Source organism: Diceros bicornis, chromosome 35 (assembly GCF_020826845.1).
Source record: "Diceros bicornis minor isolate mBicDic1 chromosome 35, mDicBic1.mat.cur, whole genome shotgun sequence".
NCBI classification, from domain to species: Eukaryota; Metazoa; Chordata; class Mammalia; order Perissodactyla; family Rhinocerotidae; genus Diceros; species Diceros bicornis.
Window position 1 is genome coordinate 14,472,710 of NC_080774.1, and position 23,325 is coordinate 14,496,034.

The window sequence follows — 23,325 nt, forward strand, 5'->3', positions numbered from 1 at the left end:
AGCAGAGAGAGTTCCTTTTACTGTCATCCCTTTTTTTTTTTTTTTTTTAAAAGCCTTTAACACCTTCGGTTAAATAACGCGTTTGAAGTGTTTTGTCAACACGAACTTATTTAAGAGTCCTGTGTGATGAGCAGGGGAAGGATATTTTTAATATGGGGCCACGTGGAACATCCAGGTTGAGCTATTTTGCTTCTCTTTATCCAGGAGCCATATGGGGAGATTTAGGCAGATTCCCAGCCCCCAGTCCGGCAGCGATAACCAGGGCTGAGGGAAATGTCTGCCTTATTGCCACGAATTTGACCACCCTGGAATCCAGCTGCTGGACAGGTTCACACGGGTGGGGTTGCATCGGGCTGTGGATTCGGTGGAACCGGGTTCAATTCTCTGCTTTGCTGGTTACAAGCTGTGCAACTTTGGAAATTTTGAATACTTAAGTTTTCTAATTCTCAGTTTATTCATCTCTAAAATAGGGTTAAAAATAATACCCAGTTCACGGAGTTGCTGCAGTGGTTAACGAGGCAGAGCTCACAGCCCTTAGCTGTGTGGCTCCTGTGTAGCTATCGCCCTTACTACTCATTTGCTTATGGGCTCATCAGACAGAAACAGAATGGAAAATGCTAGAAAACAGTCAAGATTCCTCTAAGCCAGCATGGTCTAGCAGAACTTTCTGCAACGATGGAAACATTCTACATCTGCGCTGTCCAGTATTATAGCCGCTAGGCACACGTGGCAATTGAGTACTTGAAATTGGCTATTGTCACTGAGGAACTGAATGTTTAATTGTATTTGACTGTAATTAAATTTAAATAGCCATATGTGGCTGGTGGCTACAGTATTGGGCAGTGCTGTTCGAACGAAGCCTTAATGTCTCTCAAGACTGGGAAATGGAGGGATACATGGCTTCTAGCTGAGAAAGGGGCGTCTTCCCTGGGGGTTAGGGGGGCACAGGCATGGATGTCTGTACTCAGACCCTTTCTGAGCTGTCATGTCTTATTCACAGAACCCAGGAATTTGGGAATTCTCTGCTTCCGTTCTAGATTCCTACCTCCCATCATTCTCAGCCTTGACCTCCACTCTCCCGTCTTCCTGAAGAGCACACTGTGTCCACTCCGACATTTATACTTGCCCTCCCAGGAGGCCCTTTCATCTTCCCTCTGCTGGGAGCCAACTCCCACTCATCCTTCAAGGCCCACTTCACAGCCCACCTCTCCCGGGGGTTAAATAAGGCCATGCAAGTAAAAAGCCTAATACACAGTCGGCACTAACTAAACAAGAGCTATGTTTATCTTCACTGACGGCGAAGGAAACTGAAGCTCAGAGAGGTTAGGTAACTTGTCAAAGGTCACACCGCCAGCGAGCAATGAGGAAAGCTTGAAGTCAGGTGTCTCCTTCTCGCTGTTCTACTAGCTGAGAATCACTGAGAATAGGGCTTTTGGGGGCGGGGGAGCTATTTGGTGGGACCTCATACTTACAAAGAACCTCACATTTAGATATTGGAGAGTCCCTCCAAGCGAGGTAGAGATGTTGAATGTATTTATCTGTTAAATGCAATTTTGTTAACTCTGATGTATATTTCTTCATTTAAATAAATATCCCGGAGCCCACAGATGGAGACGGATGGGTCTGTTTTGACTTCTGAGAAGGTGGATGGTGACTCTCCTTTCCCAGCACTCCTAGGTCTTGGTCCCGCCCAGCTGCCTGGAGTGGTCTCAGTTTAGACCAGGGTTTCTCAATCTGGAACTATTGATATTTTAGGCCAGATTATTCTTTGTTGTGGGGGTTGGGGGCTATAGGATGTTTAGCAGCATCCCTGCTCTCTACCCATTAGATGCCAGTAACACCCCTCCACCCTGCCCCAGTGCCCCAGCTGTGACAACCAAAAATGTCTCCAGACACTGCCCAATGTCCCTTTGGGGAGAAAACAACATGGACTCCTCCCTGTTGGGAAGTACTGGCTTAGACGTGGCTGAGGACCCCAATCTCATGCTCCCAGCACCTCCCATCCTTGCTCTATGCCCACCCAAGACTCTACCAGGGTTTATTTACTAGTCCCTTGCTCCCAGATGGGATTAAGGAACCTGCCTTCACTAAGTGGTTCCCACCTCCACTCTGGTATCCTTACCCCTCTGGAAAGGCTACCTTCCCGTGGCCTTGGCATTCTAGGGGGACCAGTGTCCCTGGAGCCATTATGTGGTCACGTTTGGTGGTTCTCAAGCTTTAGGGTGCATCAGAGTCAACCGAGGGGCTTGTTAAAAATGCCTGAGCCCACCCTCTGGGGAGTCTGAAGTAGTGGGTGCAGGTGGGAACCCTGCAATCTGCATTGTCAAAGGCACCCCACACGGGGCATGGATACCCTTGAAGACCCATCTCCCTGGGAGAGCTCTGGGCCCGACTCTAGCAGTGAACAGCAAGGCTCTCTCCTGGTTAGGAATGTCACCGTCCCCCCAGCTCTCCTGCTGCCCCTCTGCTTTCCCCCTCAGACCAGGTCTGGAGCTCCACCTCCCACGTGGCGAGCATTTTCTATGCTTTCCAGCAAGGACTCAGCGAAAGCCCGTTTTCTTCCACTTCGCTAGCTGGACGATCCTACTCAAGCCAAGAGTCTGTCTAGCATCTCAAATCTTCTGAGAACCTTTGCTGGATCCTTCCAACTGAGGCTTCGTGGGAGCCAGGGACCCCTGATCTCTCACAAAGCGGGGACGGGGGTCCTGGGCCTGACTCCACAGGAAGTTTGCACAGTGAGGGTGGGCCCCGCGCTGACCACTAGCCAGCCCCGAGGACCCAGGATGGGGAGCAGGTGGGCCAGGCCCGTGTGCAGGGCACAGCCTGTGGGTGGGGGCCGCCTGCTCAACCAGGCGGGGAGGCCGCTGAGGAGCAGCTGCTCCTGGCAGGAAGCCCTGGCCGCTCTCTCAGCAGACACCACACTCTGACTCCCCTTCTCGCCCTCCGCGCACCAACAGCCTTTGGTGTCTGCCTCCACCTGGTCGTGGATGCTGGGAGCTGAGTTCAAGCAGGAAGACTTGGGGGCTGTGGAAACCTGGTCTGGGGTCTCTACAGAGCTTTTCTCCTAGATTTCCCCTCCAGTTTTAACATGGAAATCGCTTGATTGCCACACGTTCACTTTTTCAGAAAACTCTGAATAAATACATAAAACTCATGGGAGAACTGGATGTGACCTTCAAGCCCCAGTGTGTGACCTCTAACCTTAAGGGATGTTGGAGCTTCTCCTCCTGGTGTGATGTTCTGGAGAGCTCCAAGGGAGTGGTAAACCTGGGTGTGGCTCGACAAGAGGTGAACTGGTCAGTTGCCTGCCCGCAATGAGCACGCTCACCACTGACCTTCAGGAGGAACCTGAATGGTTGTTCTGGAAGGAATCTTGGGGCTCATTTGGTCCACATGCCATTTTTACAGATGGGGAGACTAAGGCCCAGAGAGGTCAAGGGGCTTTTCTAAAATATGTAGGAAAGTGAGCGGCAAAGGGGAAGACTGGGAGCCAGGTCACTGACTCCAGGCCAGTGAGACCTCATGGTGATGGTGACGGTGACGGGAACAGCTATTGGTCAGTGCGGGGCCTGGCCACGGTATTGCTCAGTGGGGCTTGCTGGATGAGTGTCGTAGGCTGAATGATGGCCCCAATGATATCAGGTCCTAATCTCTGGAACCCATATATGGTCCCATGAAAAAAGGGTCTTTGCAGGATGATTAAGTTAAGGATCTTGAAAATGGGGAGATTATTCTGGATTCTCTGGATGGGCCCTAAGTACAATCACAAGTGTCCTCATAAGAAGAAAGCAGAGGGAGATGTGACTACAGAAGAGGAAGGCCACTGATGATTGATGCAAGATATGCACAGCTGGCTTTAAGATGGAGGAGGGAACACAAGCCAAGAAAGGCAAGGAACTCAGCTCTAGAAGGCGGAAAAGGCAAGGAAACGGATTCCCCTCTAGAGTCTCCAGAAGGAACGCAGCCCTGCTGACACCTTGATTGGATTTTAGCCCAGTGAGACCCACTCCAGATTTAAGATCTCATGCCTTTCAGAAGGCAGTGTTCTGATGCTGGCTTGTCAGTGCATGTCTGGGACTAGGTTTGTATAGGACTGGCAATCTAGAGTGGAGCTGAGCCAAACCATGTATAGCACCCATTCCTGGAAATAACTTTATGCCCCACCTCCCTTTCTTCCAGCTAGTTATGATCTCATAATACCTAAACAATATTTGGCACAGATTCCCGTTTTGGACGTTCACAAGGAATCTCATGTTCCTTTGATAATGCACTTTCTGATTCCAAGTTCCAAGTCGGTGTCGAGAAAGAAGTTTCTATAGGACTGGCAATCATACCTAGAGCCGAGCTAAACTGGGTATGACACCCATCCCTGGAAATAACTTTCTGCATGATCTCTCTCCCTTCCATCTCGTAAGGATCACACACCTAAACCAGGTTTAGAACATGATGATATTTATGGCCATTGAGAAGGAATCTCACATGCCTTTCAGAAGGCAGTGTTCTGATCCCAGCTTCTCAGGGCAGGTCTGGCAACAGGTTTGTACAGGACTGGCAATCCGGAGTGGAGCTGACCCAAACCATGTATAGCACCCATTCCTGAAAATAACTTCATGCCCCATCTCCCTTCCTTCCAGCTAGTAAGGATCACATAATACCTAAACAAGTTTTGGCACAGATTCCCATTTTGGGCCTTCAGAAGGAATCACACCTTCCTTTGAGAAGGCAATTTCTGATTCCATCCTCCAGAACCGTAAGGGAATAGATGTGTGTCGTTTTAAGCCACGAAGTTTGTGGTCATTTGTTACAGCAGCCATGGGAAACTGATACGGTGAGTGGATGGTGGCAGGAGACAGTGATGGCATGGTGGTGGGAGGGTTGATGACTCTTGCCCACGTGTCTGACCTCACCCGCTACCAGTCTCCCCTACTCACTACACTCAAGCCCCACAGGCCTCCTTCCAGTTCTTTGAACATCCTAACCTCATTCCTGCCTCAGGGCCTTTGCTCCTGCTGTTTCCTCCATCAGGAATGCCTTCCCTAGATTGCACATGGTTTGTACCTTCTGGCCTCCGTGTAAAAGTTGCCTCTTCAGGGAGGCCTTCTCTGATCTAATCTAATGTTCTAATCTAATGTTCTACCCAACTGCAAGCCATGTTCCTTCAAATCACTGTTTTATTTCCTTCCCAGAGTGCAACACTATCCAAAATGATTGCATGTGTCTATTTGTTTGTTGTTCATTTCTAATCTATGATCTGATTTCAAATGGCAAAAGTTCATCAATGGATCCCCAGTTCTGAGGAGAGTATCTGGGGCAGAAGAGACGCTCAATAAAGATTTGTTGAAGGAAAGATGGTGAGAAGACCCCTGGTTACACACAATTTGGGGTGGGTGGGTTTAGTCCATAGCTCTTCCTAGAATGGGGGCTGGGTGCCCACCTGAAAAGATGGGCAGGGACACAGATGGAAAGAAGTGCAACATAAGAGTCACAACTACAAACAGGACCTCTCTGCCCTCCCCAGGGAAGGATGGATCGGGGAGCCACTCACGTCCAAACGGTCGAGGTGAGAATGAAGAGCTACGCTGAGATTCAGCGTGAGGAACGTTCATGGACTCAATGCCTTAGTGGAGAAGTGCCACCAGAGTGACTCAGAGCTATGAGGCACGTCAAGTGCAGATGGGGAGGAGACGGTCCAACGCAGACAGTCCCGGAAGCAACGCTGTCACTGGTCGCTCTGAGGTCAGTTCTCCATGGATGCTGTCTTTCGTAGACGGCACCTCAGGGCCTCAGTTTCCCTTTCAGACCGAGAAGACATTCCAATGTCTTCAGAAACCTGATGGCTAGTGGTCAAGGGCACTGTGGCCAACAGTGCAATCTACAAAGTCAGCAGAGGTCAAGAGCATGGGCTTGGGGTCAAGTTCTGGCTTCGTCACTTGCCAGCCGTGTGAGCTGGAACAAGTGACTGGACCTCTCTGAGCCTTAGTTTCCTTATCAGGAAAATGGGGTGCTATGAGGAGCAAATGAAGTCCTTGATGTAAAGCCCTCAGCGTGGGGCCAGGCCCACCTGGAGTGCTCAGCAGAGGTTGACTAGCATAATGATTTTAAAACTCTGGCTTGTCACAGAAGGAGGCCTCCTCCCCGCAACTAAGCTGACTCTCTAGGGTCCAAATTGACTTCTGCTCCACCAGCCACATTCTCTGGTCTGGTTTCTCTTTAATTTTACACACTCGGAGTGACATTTCTAGGTAGAACCAGGACAGCACCCTGTGACCAGTGCTGTGTGACCCTGGGCAAGTTGCTTTACCTCTCCGAGCTTTGGTTCCCTCGTCCATAAAAGGAGGCTAAAACCACACATCCTACTTAGGGAGCCGAATTCATGCAAGCTCTGAGGAGGGGACTGTTGTGAAGGTAATCTAAGAAACCGAGTGCCCTGCGCATGCAGGAGCAGTTATCAGAGCGCAGGGCGAGGCGGACCGGCTGGTCCAGATGGATGCTTGGACTGGGGACCTTGGCCTCTTTAAAACCCTCCTTCAGGGCAGCAAGCTGAGCAACCTGGATATCCTCTGAGACGCAGCCTTTTAAAGGGACCGCTCCCAAATGCAGAAGGTCCTGGAAGCTCCCAGATTTCTCTTCCTTACGCTCCCTCACACGCTGCCACCAGCTGCCAGGGCCACCTCTGCTTGGGATGAAGGGATGAGGCCATGTCTAGAGAAAACATCACTTCCCCTCACATAAGGGCCAGCATCCTGAACAACAGGACTAGGGATGCCTCACGAGGGAAAGGGGCGAGATGGAGCAGGAGAGTAAGTCTGCGTCCAAGAGCAAAGGGAGACGGAAGGAAGCAAATGAGGCCAAGAGAACAGGAGAGTCAGGACCAGTGATGGCCCCAGCCTCTGCTTGGGCCCCAGAAGGTGGGGGTGACCTGGATGTGGGGCTCCCGGCCTGGGGGGCAGCTGGTCTCCTGGTCACCCATCCATCCAGCATCCAGGACCCCAGTTCTGACCCCCACCCCAAAATGCAGCCTGGATGGAGAGCCCCTGGGAGGATGAGTAATTTCCAGGCAGCCGCGCTCTTCAAGGGGCTTGCATCCTCCCAGACCTGCCAGTGTCAAGAATGACGCTGAAGAACATTCTGTCTCCAGGTTTCCATTTCCTGACTTGGGACACTGATTCTTAACGAGGCGCTTATTGAAGCCGCTAGGAGGCAGTGTGGCAATTTGTGGGGGCACGTTTGGTTGTTACGATGATGGCGAGAGTGCTCCGGGCATGACGCTGGGAGGGAGGCGGCCTCAGGGGTGGTGGAGATCCTGCTACGCCAGCGGCAAACCCACACAAGGAAGAAGGGTCCTGACTGCCTCTGAATATCCACGTAGATAAAAAACAGACTCAAATTCCCGAGCCAATGTCCCAACGCTGGCTTACGTACAGACATGGCTTTAAAACAGACTGACTTTTCCATGCATGCAACTATTGGGTAAATCAAAGACAGACAGCACATCGTTTTATCAAGAGTCGTTCACCATTTCAGAAAGTCATATCACCAAGGCGACGCTGCTGGTGGCATCTGAGTTGCCAAAACAACACACCTGTGTCAATCTGCATTCGATGCTGTTGTGTCTGCAGCAATTCTATGCTTAGGTGCAAACATCCGACCATTTCAGCGGAGTCAGGCCTGAGCACTGATACATTAAATTATAGGTTCTGTTAGTATAAATTACTTTTATGCTCCGTCTCCTTTATTTCACAGTTAGGGCAGTATATTGATTAAAAAATGTACAGTGTGGGTAGGTTATATGATCCATGAATTAGCTTCTAGTTAGTAAAGGGTAAAATATTTTTAAAATATTTGTTAGAAATGGGGGGTTTTGAGCCCAGCACGGTGTGAGCCACTGAGCTAGGGGAACATGTGCTATTACTAAATATTACCCGTCCTTAGAACCACTCACCTTAGTGGGTTTCATGGAGCCCTGTACTCGCCCTGGGTCACTTTCTCCCAAACCTGACCCACTCCGAAGCAGTATTTTCTGCTCCTTGTGGTCAGACAACCGTCCTGCGTGCAAGGCTGACATGGGGTCACTGGAGGGAGGGTCGTGATGGATGAAGGCAGGCTGAGAGCTCAGATGCAGCCTCTCAAGTTGGGAAAACAGGTCTGCCGGAGCAGGACCCCACATCAGACTGGCCTGTCTCTCCTTCATTCTCGGGGAAACAGAGGCTGCTGACCTCAGATGGTGTTTGGAGAGGCCCCTCAGGGTCTGGCTGCCAAGAGGGCTCCCATTAAAGCCCTTCACGCTGGACGATCCCATCCAAGCCTGGTGTCCTGAACCTGGCCTCTGTGTCCCAGACTCTCGGCGGGGAGAGAGGGTGTTATTGGCTCCTCGGAGGGGAGGGCCCAGCTCCCAGTGATGGGAGGGACTTCTCCATATCACACACGGAGATTCAGACTCCTGGGCAGGTGGGGTGTGACTGTAGAGCCCCTGGGAATTCTGACGCTAACCAGCCCTTGCCCACCCCATGCCCAGAACCAAGTGTGTGGTACATTGGATACAGTCGGGGTTCAGCTGCCCGCGGGGAGGGGACTGCCCACACAAGGTGACAGAGCCCCATTCAGGGCCTCACTGCTCCTCTTGGGAGAGGCGGTGTTAGGATGAGGGAGGCACGTATAGGACTGGGAGTGTCCAGGAGCCTTTGAGGAGGGCACTCCCAATGCCCCCTGGAAAACAAGACCAATGATGGGTGCTGGATTCCACAGCAGCTCTAGAATGTAAATCCACGGAATGAGACCCGAGGGGCCGCTGGCTGCCCAGCAGCTACACTGAGACTAAACACGCCCCTGGGTGTGCTGCTGTAGGGACCCTGGGAGGTGGCAGTTCTCCTAAGGGCTGGGGTCTAGCCTGGGGGGCCTCCTGTGCTGGTTGTGGGTGAACTAGGTGCCAGACCTCTGCCAGCTGGAAGAACCCCGAGGCCTGATCCTGGCCCCCAGCTCTGGAAATGGATATCAGGGCAACAGGGACCCTGCCCATCTGCCCCACCAAGAGGGTCCCACCATGTCCTGTGCACTGGGGCCAAGACTCTGTCTGCCGACTCGTGGAGATGGGACCAAAGGTCCAAGTGGCCCTTGCTTCCCCTCTGCTCAGGGGCTTCCAATGGAGCCTCATCGTCCTACCTGGGGGGCTCTAGGGTCTTGCTGGAATTGGTGTCGTTTTTGCCCGGGTGTGGGAAATTGGGAAAGCCTAGGATGCAATGGTGGCTGAGGTGGGCTGCCACGGACTGAGGGGCTCACCAAAGGGCAGTTTGGGGGCTGCCCCATCAAGAAGGAGGACTGGATCCCATGCGGTTCCCCAAGCATGCCAGGTGCTCTCGCACCCCAGGACCTTGGCACCTGCCATTCCCTCTGCCTGGAACGCTCCTCTTCCACAAAGCTGCAAGCCTCCCTCTCTCCCTTTGCCGAGGGTCTTCCAACGTCACCTTCCTAGTGAGACCCGCCCAGCCTCCCTATCTAAAATTCCACCCTGCCTAACATTGCCTACCCGATCCCCGCTCTGGGTATCTCCTCAGCACACATCACTCATGCTCTAAATGCTCAGGGGTCCTTGGGGAGAGGTTGGGAAATCTTGGCCTGGATTTCTGGGTGGCCCCAGACCTGGGCCTCCCTCTGTAGTCAGAGGTGGATAAGAAGGGTCTGCCTAGACCCTCCCTGGCAGCACAGGGGGCCGTAGGGTCAGTACTAGACCTAAGATGACAGTGGCAGGAGACAGAGAGAATCTTCTCTCTCTCTATCTCCTGATCCACTACGTCTCCGACCCCCTGGCCCAGCTGCTGAGTCCTCCCAAGAGAAGGAGCTAGAATCACCCACTATTCTGCCAGTTCTCCTCCCCCATAGAATCAGAAAATGCCAATCCGGCAAACACAGAGGGACTGGTACCCAGTTCTTCAAGTTCTAATCTCAGTTCCCACATAATCTAATCAAGACCACTCTTTTGGGGAGCTGGGGCCAATCCTCTACTCTGAGTCCATTCCCCTCCTTTAGAATCTGCCTTGCCCTCGACCAGCTGTCACAGGGAGAGAGCTGGTTCAGGCTGTGTGTTGCCCAGCGCTCAGCTCTTCCTTTCTCCCTTCCCAGAGCCTTGGCGTCCACCCCACCCCCGAGTCTGCCATGCACACATGCCTCTCGCTCACTGGGTGACCTCAGGAAAGGCCCTTCCTCCCCGAACCTCAGTGTTGTCATCTGTGAAATGTGGATTGCAAAAATGTCCACCTGAGGGGTTGCTGGAGAAGTAGATGGGAAAAAGATCGGAAGACATGACGTCAGCTGCCATGATGATTAGCTCTGGGATGCACGGCAAGAGGTACATTCTAGAAGCTATGCCCACTCCACTCTTGCAATTGCAATTTTAAGGGAAAGAGGCAAGGTGGTTGAGCGGCCGTGCCTGTGCACGCGTCTGGGACAGCTCAGGGTGGCTTCTGGGCTGTGAGACTGAGTCGCAGTATATGGTTATGCACAACACACACACATACACACGCACAGACACACACATACCTGTGGAGCTTACCTGTCCACTTGGACTTCTGCATCTTTAGTCTCCACCTTGCCAGGTCCCCCGCCATTGATCCCTTTTCCCCCACCGGTGAGAAGGCTCAGCACAGGCTCTATCTCTTTGAGCAGTTCGTTGTTCTTCCCGCTGCCCTGGAGGGCGACCCCGACACTTTTCTTGGCAGGGTCCTGGCTCGAGGGCCTGGGAGCCAGGCCGTTGGTGTGGGAGAGCGGGCCAGCTTCCTGCCTATTGTCTTGGGCATGCTGCGGCCCATTGCCAGGACCTTGGGCTCTGTCGACTGCCAGTGGCTGCTCTTTGCTGGCTGACGGCTGGTGGGACAGATCAACAGCTGCAGTGGGGGGACCCAGGGGCCGTGTCACCCGGATGGTCTTGGGGGTCCCATCCCCAGTGAAGGTGGTCTCCAGGTGTGTGGTGAAGCCCTCGGGGCCCCTCAAAATGAGGACCACGTGGGTCTCGGAGGCAATGCCCCTGAGGACCTCCAGGGCGTTGTCATAGCTCAGGTCCACCAAGGGCTGGCCATTGACAGCAAGGATGATGTCTCCAGCCTGGATGAGGCCGCTCTGCTCCGCGGCACCGCCCCGAATCAGGTCGGAGATGATCACGGGGGGCTTGCTCACCCGCTCCTTCACCAGGAATCCCAGGCCCCCCACTTTGCGCTTGAAGAGGCGGACAGAAATGACGTTGGGTTGGATTTGCTGAACACTGAACATATGATTCTCCATGGTGCCTAGTGTCCAAAGGTCTGAAGACCTCAAAATATGTCAAGCCAAGATGATTTCACCAGAAGGAGCCAGGCTTCAGGCTGTGCGGAGAGAAGGAGCTGGGGGGCTGGTGCTGCAGGGGCTGCAGAAAGTCTCGAGAGCGAGCTGCTCTTGGGCTTTGGTCTTCTCTGTCTTTGACGTCAACTTGGCGTCATCCACTCATTGCTGTTCGGTCGTTGGTGGCATGATTTCATGCGTCTGCCTCCCTCCCTGTTCTCTAAGTAAGCGATGGTTGATCAGGCAGATGTCAGGAGAAGCAGTGGGACGTGTCCCTAAGCAACAGGCCAGGCGGACTGGGGAGGAGAAGTGTCTGGTGGATGTGTCTAGATGTGTCTAGGGGTGACGCATGCTAGTGTGGACTCTTCTCTGGGCATTGCCAGCCCGTTAGACTCAGATCCGATGCGAGGCTTCCTGAGCTGAAGAGAAGGAACAGGGAGGGGATGAAGAGAATTAAAAAAGAGACATTGTGTGGAGTGCCCAACACCACCTTCAAAACTAAGATGGAAAACGCAGCCAACTGAGAAGTGTAGCCATAAGATGCTCTGGAGTTTTGAAGCCAACCTAGAAACAAAATCCTTCTTCCTCAATGGGGACACCTTCCCAGTTAGCTGCAAATTGCCTGGTTTCATCTCCATAATCAAAGCCCTCCAAGACCAAGGGTCTCTCTGGGGAAACCACTGACAGCCCCAGAAATCAGATGGCAAGAACCCTAAGACCTGTCTCATCTCTTTTCCACTGCAAGAAGTCCCCACTCCAACTTGTCATGTGACCTTTGGCTCTCTGTGTTTCACAAACATTTTCCATTCACAGATCAGGAGCTCAGCTGCCACAGACAGATCTTTGGCTTTCTATTTTGGCCACTCCCAAAGCCCTCACAACAAACCCACTGGAAAGGAAATGATGTCACTCTCCACGGAACCACTGATGGGTGATGTCAATGGCCTTTATGACCATTTTTGTGATTTGACTTGTTCTAGGTTCAAAAGGACAGACCTGGCCACATTACAAACCATCATAAACCAAATTTGTTATAATAATTACTAAAGACATGGGTCCACACAAAATGTTGGAGAACATTTGTACTCTACAGATCGTCTGAAACCCTAATGGAGAAACATGAGGAAGAGTGGACTATGTGCCCCCAGCGTAAGTGCATAGCAGGAGCTCAATGAGTATTTATCGAATGAAGAAGAAAAATCCCCAAAGACTAAACATAGCAGACACTTACTGAGCACGTAACGCTCTTCATGTATATTTTTTTCTCCTTTGATCCACACAGTAATAGACAAGAAGACTGACCCTTGGGAAAGTTCAGTGACTTATCCAAGGTCACATAGAGAATGATGGTAGATGGAGGATTTGAACTCAGGTTGGCCCCGCTCTTGAGCCTCAGCATTTTTTTGTGTGTGTGTGAGGAAGACAGGCCCCGAGCTAACATCTGTTGCCAGTCTTCCTCTTTCTGCTTGAGGAAGGTTGTCCCTGAGCTAACATCTGTGCCCATCTTCCTCTATTTTGTATGTGGGATGCCGCCTCAGCATGGCTTGATGAGCGATGTGTAGGTCCATGCCCAGGATCCGAACCCACGAACCCGGACTGCCAAAACAGAGCACGTGAACTTAACCACTATGCCACTGGGCCGGCCCCTTGAGCCTGAGCTTTTAAACTTACACTCTAGTTTTTAAAAATTTATATTCTAGTTATTGTCACAGCTCCCACTGGCTCCCCCAGGCTCTGGGAAATGGCGTATGGCTGGGGTACCAATGGCCCACAGGAGACCCAAGTGGAGATGCTGAGGCCCAGGTGAGGTGTGTGCACCTTCTGTATCTGGGCTGGGGCAGGTGATCTGTGGGTTGTGGGTGGAGTGGGGGCAGGTGTGGGACAGCAGAGAACACCTCCCTCTCTTTCCCTACCCCCAGCTAAGTTCCAGTTCCATCTCTGCCCCAGCACCCTTTCCTACCAGCATCCTCACCACACTCAGTGCAAGGAGGGAGCCCCCATCTGTCACTACTAGCAAAGTGACACTCACTCTTTCGCTTCCCTTTTAGTGAATTCCCGGGGTCACCCCAGGGCTGAGGCAGCTGACAAGCTCCTGCTGCCTCTGAGCGCAGGAGGTGGGTGCAGACATTCCCCCTGAGAAGGAGGTGGCACCTGCTGGATCCCCTCAAGGCGGGGTGGTTAGCAAGTTCAGCCTCCCCCTTTTGCGGCTTGCATTACGTAACTCCGCCAGCCCCTCTGTGTGGGTGAGGGAATAATGAATACCCGGGCCCAGCCCAGGCTGCATTCTCCATCTGGCGTCGCTGTGTGTGTGTGTTTCTCTCTGTGTATTCATGCATCACCCTGGTGCCGTGTCATTTCTCTGCTGCGTGTGTGAGTGTGTGCGGCCCGTGTGTCGACCGGCTGAGTGTCATTCAGCACCTTGTTGCTGGGGTCCTGGTTTGCAGAGAAAACCATCCAGAACCACTGTGTCCTTCCTCACTGGGGAGATCGGTCCACCTCCCTATCTTGCCTCCTTAACTGTCCTCGAGCCCTGTGTCTTCCGGGTACCAAACCCAGGATGCTCATTGTTAAGTTGGAGGCAAAGACAGCTGGGACCTCCAGTTCGCTCTCGAGGGTCCAAGTCTGGCACTGGGCTCCATTCTTTAATTAAAGACGAGACCTGAGGGTGAGCTCTTGGGGGGTGAGGCCCGCCAGCTCACTTCTTCCAAACGCTGGCTTGGGCCAGGCCTCATCCAAGGACAGAGGCTAGACTTGGCTTAAGAAAAAAGGAAAAAAGAAATAAAGCAATCCAGAAACCTCCTCAGCCACTCTCAGCTGTTCCTCTCTCTTTCTCAGCTGCTTTCTAAATCAGAGATGGCTGTTGGCTGGTGCTTGGGGAATTGGGGTTCTGTTTCTCAGACTTTGGCCTTAGAAAGGCAACTTGATCTTTGGAAGGAATTGGAAAGAGGCTGGGCTTGGGAGACGCTGGGATATTCAGTGTCTGCCGAGAGGGAGGGAGGGAGAGAGGCGGGGAGGGAGGGGGAGAGAGAGAGAAAAAACAGTTCTGTGTTGAAGTAAGTGGACTCTGAGCATCGCCAGGGTCAATCATAAACCTAATAACAACCCCACAACACCAAGCCTCCCTCCTTTTCCTTCCCAAAGCACATCCTCATCTACTGCTGTATTTTTATCCTCATCCTGACCAGGGTCAGGTTCAATGATCCCCATTTTACAGATGAATCAATTAAGCTGCCATATAAGCTGGAGACGCACTTGTCCCAGCTTGTGAATGTCCAGCATCCAGGAGCTCCCTCAGTCCTGGGCCAGCCAGGCCACCGGCCACCCTTCTGCCCCAAGGAAGACTTTTAAAGCCCTTTCTGGCTCTATCATTGTGTTTCTGGGTGAGTTCTTTATTTTCTCTGAACCTCAGTTTCCTTATCTATAAATGGGGTCGCTAAGGAATGACTGCCTCCTTGGGGGACCGGGAGGAGTGAATCAAACAGCGGATGCAGAGTACTCAGCAATGTCACAGAGTGAATGTTCAGAAGAAACAGCTTCCTGTTATTGTTATATAATATCTAATGATTCGGGCTCCCTGGCTTTTAATTCAGTGCACTTTCTACTCCGTCACAGTCTCGCCAAAGGTACTTCATGCGCCATCTAGAAGGGGGCCCTTTGCTTCAAATCGCATCAAAGAATCTCGAGTGGTCACAGTATCGGGCATTGAACACAGGGAGATGGTGTTGGGTAGCATGTCCTGCCAACCCAGCCTCTGCCCTCTGGAGCTGCGATTTTAAACAAATCACGTGCGCACTCCGGAGTACATGCCATGGAAACGACACTTGGACCCGGGCCTCATTCGAGTAGTTCAGTGGTTTTGGGTGTATTTATTTCATTTACCTGGCTGTGAGGAAATCAGTGGCTGACTTTCGGGGACGACTGCCAGTGAGAAGGAAGGAGGCAAAATAGGCCAGCGTCTCCGACTACCATCTCACTGTGTGACCTTGGGCAAGCCACTCCCCACCCTGGGCAGCGTTTCTGCAACTAGAGGAATGGTAACAGCAGAATTTTTGAATGATTGAGAGTTTGCTGTGTGCTAAGGGTGGCGCCAAGCCCTCTGCATGGACGTCTTATTTAATCCTGACAGCGACTGTGTAGGGTCAGTGCTGTTTTTATCCCCACCTGACAGACAGACAAGGTGACTGCGGTTCAGAGAAGTAAACCGAGGAGGTTGCCCTGGGTCTCAGTGAGTGGACTCTGAGCATCGCCAGGGTCAATCTTACTCCTAACAACAATCCCACAACACCACACCTCCCTCCTTGTCCTCCCCAAAGCACATCCTCATCTACTGCCATATTTCTCATCCTCACCCTGACCAAGGTCACATTCGACTGTTCCTATTTTGCAGATGGGGAAATTAAGCTGCAATAGAGAGACCTCTTGTCCTGGCTTGCCCATGGCTTTCTACTTTTAGCAGTGAAAGTCGGAGGGGTTAAGATGAAGTTAGGATGAAGAGGAGCCATTGAGAACACCTAGTCCAGCTCCCCTGCTCAAAAATGAGGAAAACAGAGGTCTGGAGAATCGAGGGGTTCATTCAACATGGATCAGCGACAGCTGGGGAGTCTAGAGATGGGCTGTCCCATGGGACATGTGGCCACTGAACTGCTGAACTGGGGCTGGTTCCACTGAGATGTGCTATAAGAGTAAAACACACCTTGGGTCTCAAAGACTCGCATGAATAAAAGAACGTGAAATATCGCAATAATTTTCCAATACTGATTACATGTTGAAATGATAATATTTTGGATACATTGGGTTAAGCACCATTGTCATGAAAATTAATTTCACCTGTTGCTTTTTACTCTTTTTAATGCGACTGCTATGAAGTTAAAAATCATACATGGGGCTCACATTATACAGCCATTGGGCAGTGCAGGTCTAGAGTCTGATCCTTCTGGACCAGAGCTCCTCCTCGTATCCCACTGTCCTCAGGCCCCCTCAAGAATCTACTGATAACTCGGCCAGACAGAAGACACTTCTTCTTTCTAAAGAAGCTAGAAAAATGACACAGAAGTTTAGCAAACATCTCGCCACTTTTTGAGGTTGGCCACTGGAAATAGACATGAGAGGGTTAAGAGGGAGGAGAGAGAAAGTCCACCTAGAACCACGTGAAGAGAGAGGTACTAGAAAGGGGTCACCTGGACTAGTCCAGGATCCAACATCCTGCCATCCAATGTCATTTGAAATCTAACCCATCTGTACAAAGAATGTTTCATTAAAAAGAACGAGGTAGATCTCTATTTACAGTAGGAAACGAGCTCCAAGATATACCATTAGGTGTAAAAAAGAATGGTGCAAATGCATAAATTCTGCACACACAAATGCAGAGAATATTCTGGAAGGAACAGGTATCAATGGTTGCATCTTATGAGGAATACTGGAAGTCAGAAGTAGGAGGGAGACATACTTGGCACTCGAATACCTTTTTTTTCTATTTGAATGTCGTTTAAATTTTTTAAATCACATGTGTATTACCTTTTAAATGAACAATATTAAAGAAGACTGTGAACTCCTGGGTGTTTTCAGTTCACACACCCACAAAATCTCTGATGGAGTTACAGCCCTGTTTCCCATCTCCCTCCCATCTCATTTAAAAACAAATTCCAAGTCCTCCATGTCTTAAAAACAAAACAAAATACCGCCGCCCCCAACATAAACAAAAGACCGAAACCATAAGCCAACTGTGCTCTTCAAAAAAAACCAACAAAACAACCAACTTCCTTCATCTCCTGAACTGCTAATTTGCAGTCTTTCCCCAGAGAGAACACCACCCAGGAATCAAGCTGACGTGCTTTCTCCCACGCTGGCAAGTCACAGCTACAAACCCGCCAACCTCTGCAAATCAGAAGGGTGAGTTGGCGTGGTGTGTCTTGGGGATCCCAGAGGCACGGGCACCTTGGTCCCATGGGGTCTCCCCAGCCACCTAATTCCCCCAGTTTCATGGCTACAGTTAGCTGGTGAGGACTTGGATCTTCCCAGATCCAATGCCCACACCTCAGGGCAGGAACGAGCATCGTTTAGAGTCAGGAGCACAAGGATTAAGGATTGTCTGAAGTGTAATAGTATATCCTGGCCTGAGGCCTTGGGAAACCCACGCTCTCTTACATCCTTGCTTCCTACAACCTCTTTGAATGGCAGTTTGACAATATCAACCCCCAAATGTAAAATATACAGATCTTTGGCCTGGCGATTTAATTTTTGGGACTTTCTCCTGCAGATAAACTGGAAGGAGCATCCTTAAACACACACACACACACACACACACACACACACACTCTTCCTTGCAGAGTTGTTCAGAATATCAAGAGATTGGGAAAATCTGGTATCCATCAGTAGGGGATTACTACATAACCTATGGCACATCCATTCGATAGAATCCTGCACGGGCATTAAATAAGGGGGATTGGATCTAAAAGGACTGATGGGGAACGATCTTAAACTTAAGAAGCAAGAGGGAGAACACTGTATATAAATCTATTTATATATCTGTCCTATGTATTCATCCATACTTCCATATAAGCTTGGAGATGCACTGAATACCTCTGGAAAAACACCCAAGATATTGCTACCAGTGGTTGCTTCTGGGAAAGAAGACTGGGAGGCTAGGGGTAGGGTGGGAGGAAAGCTTACTTTTTATTGTATATTCTTTTGTATTATTTATTTATTTTTACTATGTTTTTGTATCATCTTTAAAAAAAGAGCAAGTTCTTTGAAGTCAGAGTATCTTGGATTTGAACCCTAGCTCCTTTACTTGGCTTTGTGATGGTGGGCAAGCTACTTAACTTCTCTGAGTCACAGTTTCTGCATCTATAAAATGGGGATGATAATAGCATCTATTGAGGGTGTCTGTGAGGATGGAATGAGATAATAGTTAATAACTTCTGAGTTCTTACACTGTGCCATATACTATGGTCAACGCCCCATAAATGGATCCTTTTCCCACTACTATTGCTAATAATCATCATGCAAGCATCCATCACTCTATTGGGGGTCTGTGGTGCCAAATGGACAAGTGTCGCTTAAATGCTTTGGGCTGAAGGACCAGGTAAATGCTGTGGACACACAGATTGGTCCTGCTTTCCAGTGGAGTGGGCGCTGTCACCGGCTCCTCCTCGGAACACCAAAAGAGCAAGATTTGGTGTATTGGGACGTGGAACTCAAGAGAGGCAGCCAGAACTCAGGCTCTGGAACCTGGTGGTGAGTCAACATCACTGGGGCAGGGTGGGGGTGTCATTGGTCCAGTCCATCCTCAGGAGAGAGCTACAGGGCTGTCGTCCCCATGTTGGAATAGGTCTGGGGAATTACGGAGCCTTCATTTCATGTTCATTTTGTAAACCTTGTTTTTATGAGCTAGTTCAGCCGGTTGTACAGTACTATATCCATCATGTAGACAGAAAATTCCACAGTTTGGGGCTAAGGTTCTTAAATTCCTTCCCTCCATGGATCCTTCAGTGGCACAAAAAGCCTCACAAATGTACCTCTCCCCCCATGCTTGCCACACATGCTCCATCCCTGGAAGTGTCATGTAGTGGTCAAAGGCATGGGCCTTGGAGCCAGAAGGACAAGGGTTTGTGACCCATCTCTACTACCTATTAGCCTCAGATTTCTCGTCTGTAAAATGGGAACAATGATGGTGTCTACCATGAAATTAATTATATGGGATAATTCAGTGGGCAAACATTTAATGGGATAATCCATGTAAAGTGTGTGGCACTGTTAACTATTATTTTTAGAGTCTCTCTTAGATTACACCTCCAGGAAAATAAACTATTTCAGACCAGATATATAAACAAAATCATGGACAAGAGGATGGCCTCATTACTATAAAAAAGAAACGTATTATCCGTGGTCTCTGCAATGTTTCTTAAGAATCATTAAAAAAAGATGGCACATACTTTTTACTGCCAATAAATCATATTCTCCTTTACTTTCTTTTTCTCTTCTCCTTCTTTTCTCTTCTTCCCTTCCTCTCTTCCTTCCTTTTCATTCATTCACGTCATCCATTCATTCATTAACTCTTACATAGCTCCCGCCATGGTCACCAAGGAGCTGAGCACAGGGAATGCAAGGATGGAGGAGACAGACAGCATCCCTGTCCTCAGAGCTCACAACTCGGTGGTGGAGGGGTTGTGGGGGAGAGAGATACTAGCGGGAAGTATAGTGAGTAGAACAAAGTAGAAATACAGGGTGCTAACAGGAGCATGACAGGACACCCAACATAGTCTGGGTGATGGTGGTCAGGGAAGGCTTCCTGGAGGAAGAGTCAGGATACAGAGTTGGCCATATGAAGGAGTGGACTGAGGGGTGGAGGAGAGAAGGCACTAGAAGCACATGAGAAGGCACTGAGGTGCACCGGACAAAGTTCACTGTGGCAGAAGAGGAAAGCCAATATCTTATAAAGCTAGAGAAGCCTTCAGGAGCTGAATCATGCAGGTCTCTTGAGAGCCAAGTCAAAGATTTTGGACTTTATTCTTAGAGCAATAGCAAGCACTGGAGGGTTTTGAGAAGAGAAGTTCCGTGGTTAGATTGAGATTTTATAAGGATCACTCTCGTTGCTGGGTGGAAAATGGGTGGGAGAAGCAAGGCTGGCTATGGGTGGCCCAGGTAGGAGATGAGAGATGCAGGCCAGAGATGAGAGATGATGGTGGTTAGGATTAGGGTAGTGAAAGGGAGGAAGGAGGGAAGTGGGGAGATTTAAGAGACATTCAGGAGACTGATTACAACAAGATTTCATGACTGATTGGATGGAGGGGGTAACAGGGAGGGGTCCATGGTGACTTCCCAGCTTCTGGATTCCACAAGCAGATGGAACGTGATGCCATTTCTTGGGAGAGGGAACATTGCGGGGGTGGGGTAAAAAATGGGTGAAAGAAAGGACAAGAATGAATAAAACCCATTTGATAGAATTGCCCTTCCTGAGTAGTAATAAATAATTTAACTGCGGTCTAGTCTATTGAAAGAGTCAACATTTCCTGCTGTCATTATTTCCACAATCTGAGAACTCAGGGGGATTACAGAAAATACACTTGATTTGGCTCATTCCCCAGCTGTGCCATTTACTGGTCATTTGATCTTGGACAATTCATTTAACATTTTGAATCTGAATGTCTTTTTGTGAAACTGAAAAGTTAATAACAACTACTTCTCAAGGTTTTTGTGAAGACTACATAAGACGGACGCTGTAGAGAGCACTTTGTAAACTGTAAAGGGCAATGTTGAGTCATTATTTTTAGGAGGACATCAAGAACAGTATCCTCTAAATTGCAGCTCAGTGTTAACCTGAGACTCAATCAGGTTTCTCCCTTGATGCCTGGCATCCTTGGGTGCCCCTGGTACAGGGAAGCTGTGTCAAGAGGACCCAGCTCATGGAAGGAAAAAGAAGTAAGAATGATTATTATAAGGGAGCAGTGATAATATCTGCTCCCTTAACTTGAAAGTTCCGTATAAATAGATCACAGCATCCACCTAGGCCTGAATCAGTTACAAATGAATTTCAGCAAAAGGAGAACACATTAAATAGAAAACACAAACTACAATGGCAGGAATAGCTCCACATATGTCAGATACGTCAGCAATAACAATAAATGTAAATGGGTTAAACTCCAGTAAAAGATCAAGACTCTCAGATTGCTAAATGCATTTGCAGTTGCCCTATATTAGCACGGATGTGGGGACAAGGACCAAGGACAGGAGGGAAAATAGCTCACCAGGGCAGGTATGTGCCTGGTGTACATTTGCTGGTCACTTGACTCTAAGGCAGCATAGGTCTGCTTTGATTCGAAAGATATAATTGACTCTCTTCTTAGAATATGTTAGCACATAGTAAGCACAAAATAAATATTTACTGAATGGATGATCAGCTATCCACAGAAACATCTTTTATTGAACTTTTATTAATTAGATTGAAATATATGAAATTAGCAGTTTTGCAAATGATCAAATTCACCAGTGTCATATAGTTCAACCTAATATCTTGAACATTTTTATATGGAAGCACTTTATTGAATCACCTAATTTCACTCTTGCAACAACCATATGAAAGACATGATACTATTATTCCCATTTTATAGATGCTGAAACTGAGGCTCAAAGGTGTTAATTTAGTCACAGAAGTCTATCCAGCTAGTGTCAATGATGGGGAGTCAAACCAAGTTTGTCTGAACTCAAAGTCTTTGTTCTTTTTATATATTAATATTTTTACTTACTAAACTGTTTCATTAGCTCCAATAATTTTCAGTTTCAGATTTTCTAAGCAGATAATCATGCCACCTACAAATAATGACACTTCAAAGTCTTTGTTTTTATCACCTTCCAAAAACTACTGTGTATTTTTATTTCAGTTGACCTGATCACCACCTATGATTAGTAATTGGAAGTTGAAAGAGACTCTAGAGATTTTCTATTCCAATGGTTCATAACATGGAGTATATGGGCCCCATACAGGGCTCAGGGAACCTCGAAAATCCTGGAATTATGTGCACAACTTTTGTGACTACATGCATATGTATATTTATATGGGGAGAGGGTCCATAGCATTAATATGACTTTCTAAGCATTCTATCACCCAATAAGCAATAAGAATGGAAGTCTCTGAATTAAACCTGCATTTTACAGATGAGGAGTTTGAGGCTCATAGATGGGGAAGGACTTGCCTAAGGTTCTTAGAGACAGAGTCAGAACCAGGATTCACATTTCTTGCATGATTTCTTCTCAAACTCAGGTTACATGCTCATTTTCCTTGCCTCCCCCATGAAATTGAGAAATTTACTCACAGTCCCATATTCAACAGTAACGCTCATCACAGATGTGAGCTGCAGCCTTCTTGGTAGATGCCCTTTCTATCTAGTTACACTGTTCTTGGCTATGCAAAAGCAGCCCAAACAGCCAAGCATCTCCTCCGCCCCCTCCCTCCTGGTGAGCCACCTCCAACTATTATTTGCCTCTCCAGGATTGATAACAGGGGGTCTGAGGATACCATGACAGGTGGGGGTAAGGGTCAAACTGTCACAAAGTTGTGCACACAATTCCAGGATTTGCAGGTATCCTGGAGCCCTGTAGCGGTCCACAGACCCCCATACTAGTTGCTTGTCCAGGTAAATATTTAAAAGATCAATTTCATAATTAGGATAAAAGGCTAATTATACTTATTTAGAGTTGGTTAAGGGAGCTATACATGATAATATAGTTTTTAAAATAAAAAATAAAATTAAAATAAGAACCATAGTCTCAGAGACCCCTGCTACAACTCCTTCATTTACTTGGCTTTTATCAAGTAACTACTGTGTTCCAAAAATGGATCATCCTAATGAACTATGAGATCATACACTCCTTGGAGACAGAGATCATGGTTCCCTGGTGTGCTGTTGCACCCTCAGTGCACAGCAAGGTGCTTGGCACATCGTAGGTACTCAATAAATCAGGGTCTCCATCTCCAAGTCTACAGCTATTGAATGAAGTAGCCCAGGTGGGAGGTGAGAGGGAGCGGTGGAGACTGCAGAGAGCTGGAGAGCCCATGCTATGTCCAGAGGGCCGTTCCAGCTGGTGGTTGCCATACAGGAAGGCAGGGCTGGTATCAGTTCACCTCCTGCCAAGCAGCTGCAGGGAAGTGATAACGTGGCCCATGACAAATGAAAGAACAAATAAATGAGACTTCACATACTTGGATTCAGGAAAAGAACCAAAGGTGGGGTCTCAACGGAGTTTGTAAAATCACCAATGATGGACATGGTCTAATAGCTTGCTACACAAAATACGGTCCACGGACCAGCAGCATCTGCATCACCTGAGAGCTGATGAGAAATGCAGAGTCTCAGGCCCCACCCCAGACCTCTGCATTTTAAGAAGACCCCCAAGTGATTGGTGTGCACATTATAGCTTGAGAAACGCTGATCCAGCTTGCTTCTAAAAGCCTGTGTTACTTTTTTGCAGTACCACAACGCTTCAAGCAGAACACTTAAGTCTAGGGAGTGTGATAATGTT

General features: G+C 49.0%; 1 protein-coding gene across 1 annotated transcript in view; it reads right to left on the reverse strand.

The window, feature by feature from the left end:
• The window catches only part of NOS1 (nitric oxide synthase 1), a 105,800-nt gene that overhangs the window by 70,156 nt on the left and 12,319 nt on the right, over positions 1-23,325 (reverse strand). Inside the window, exon 2 of the mRNA XM_058531515.1 lies at positions 10,547-11,726. Coding sequence (XP_058387498.1) covers positions 10,547-11,271 — 725 coding nt within the window. The 5' untranslated portion in view covers positions 11,272-11,726. The remainder of the gene's footprint in view (positions 1-10,546; positions 11,727-23,325) is intronic.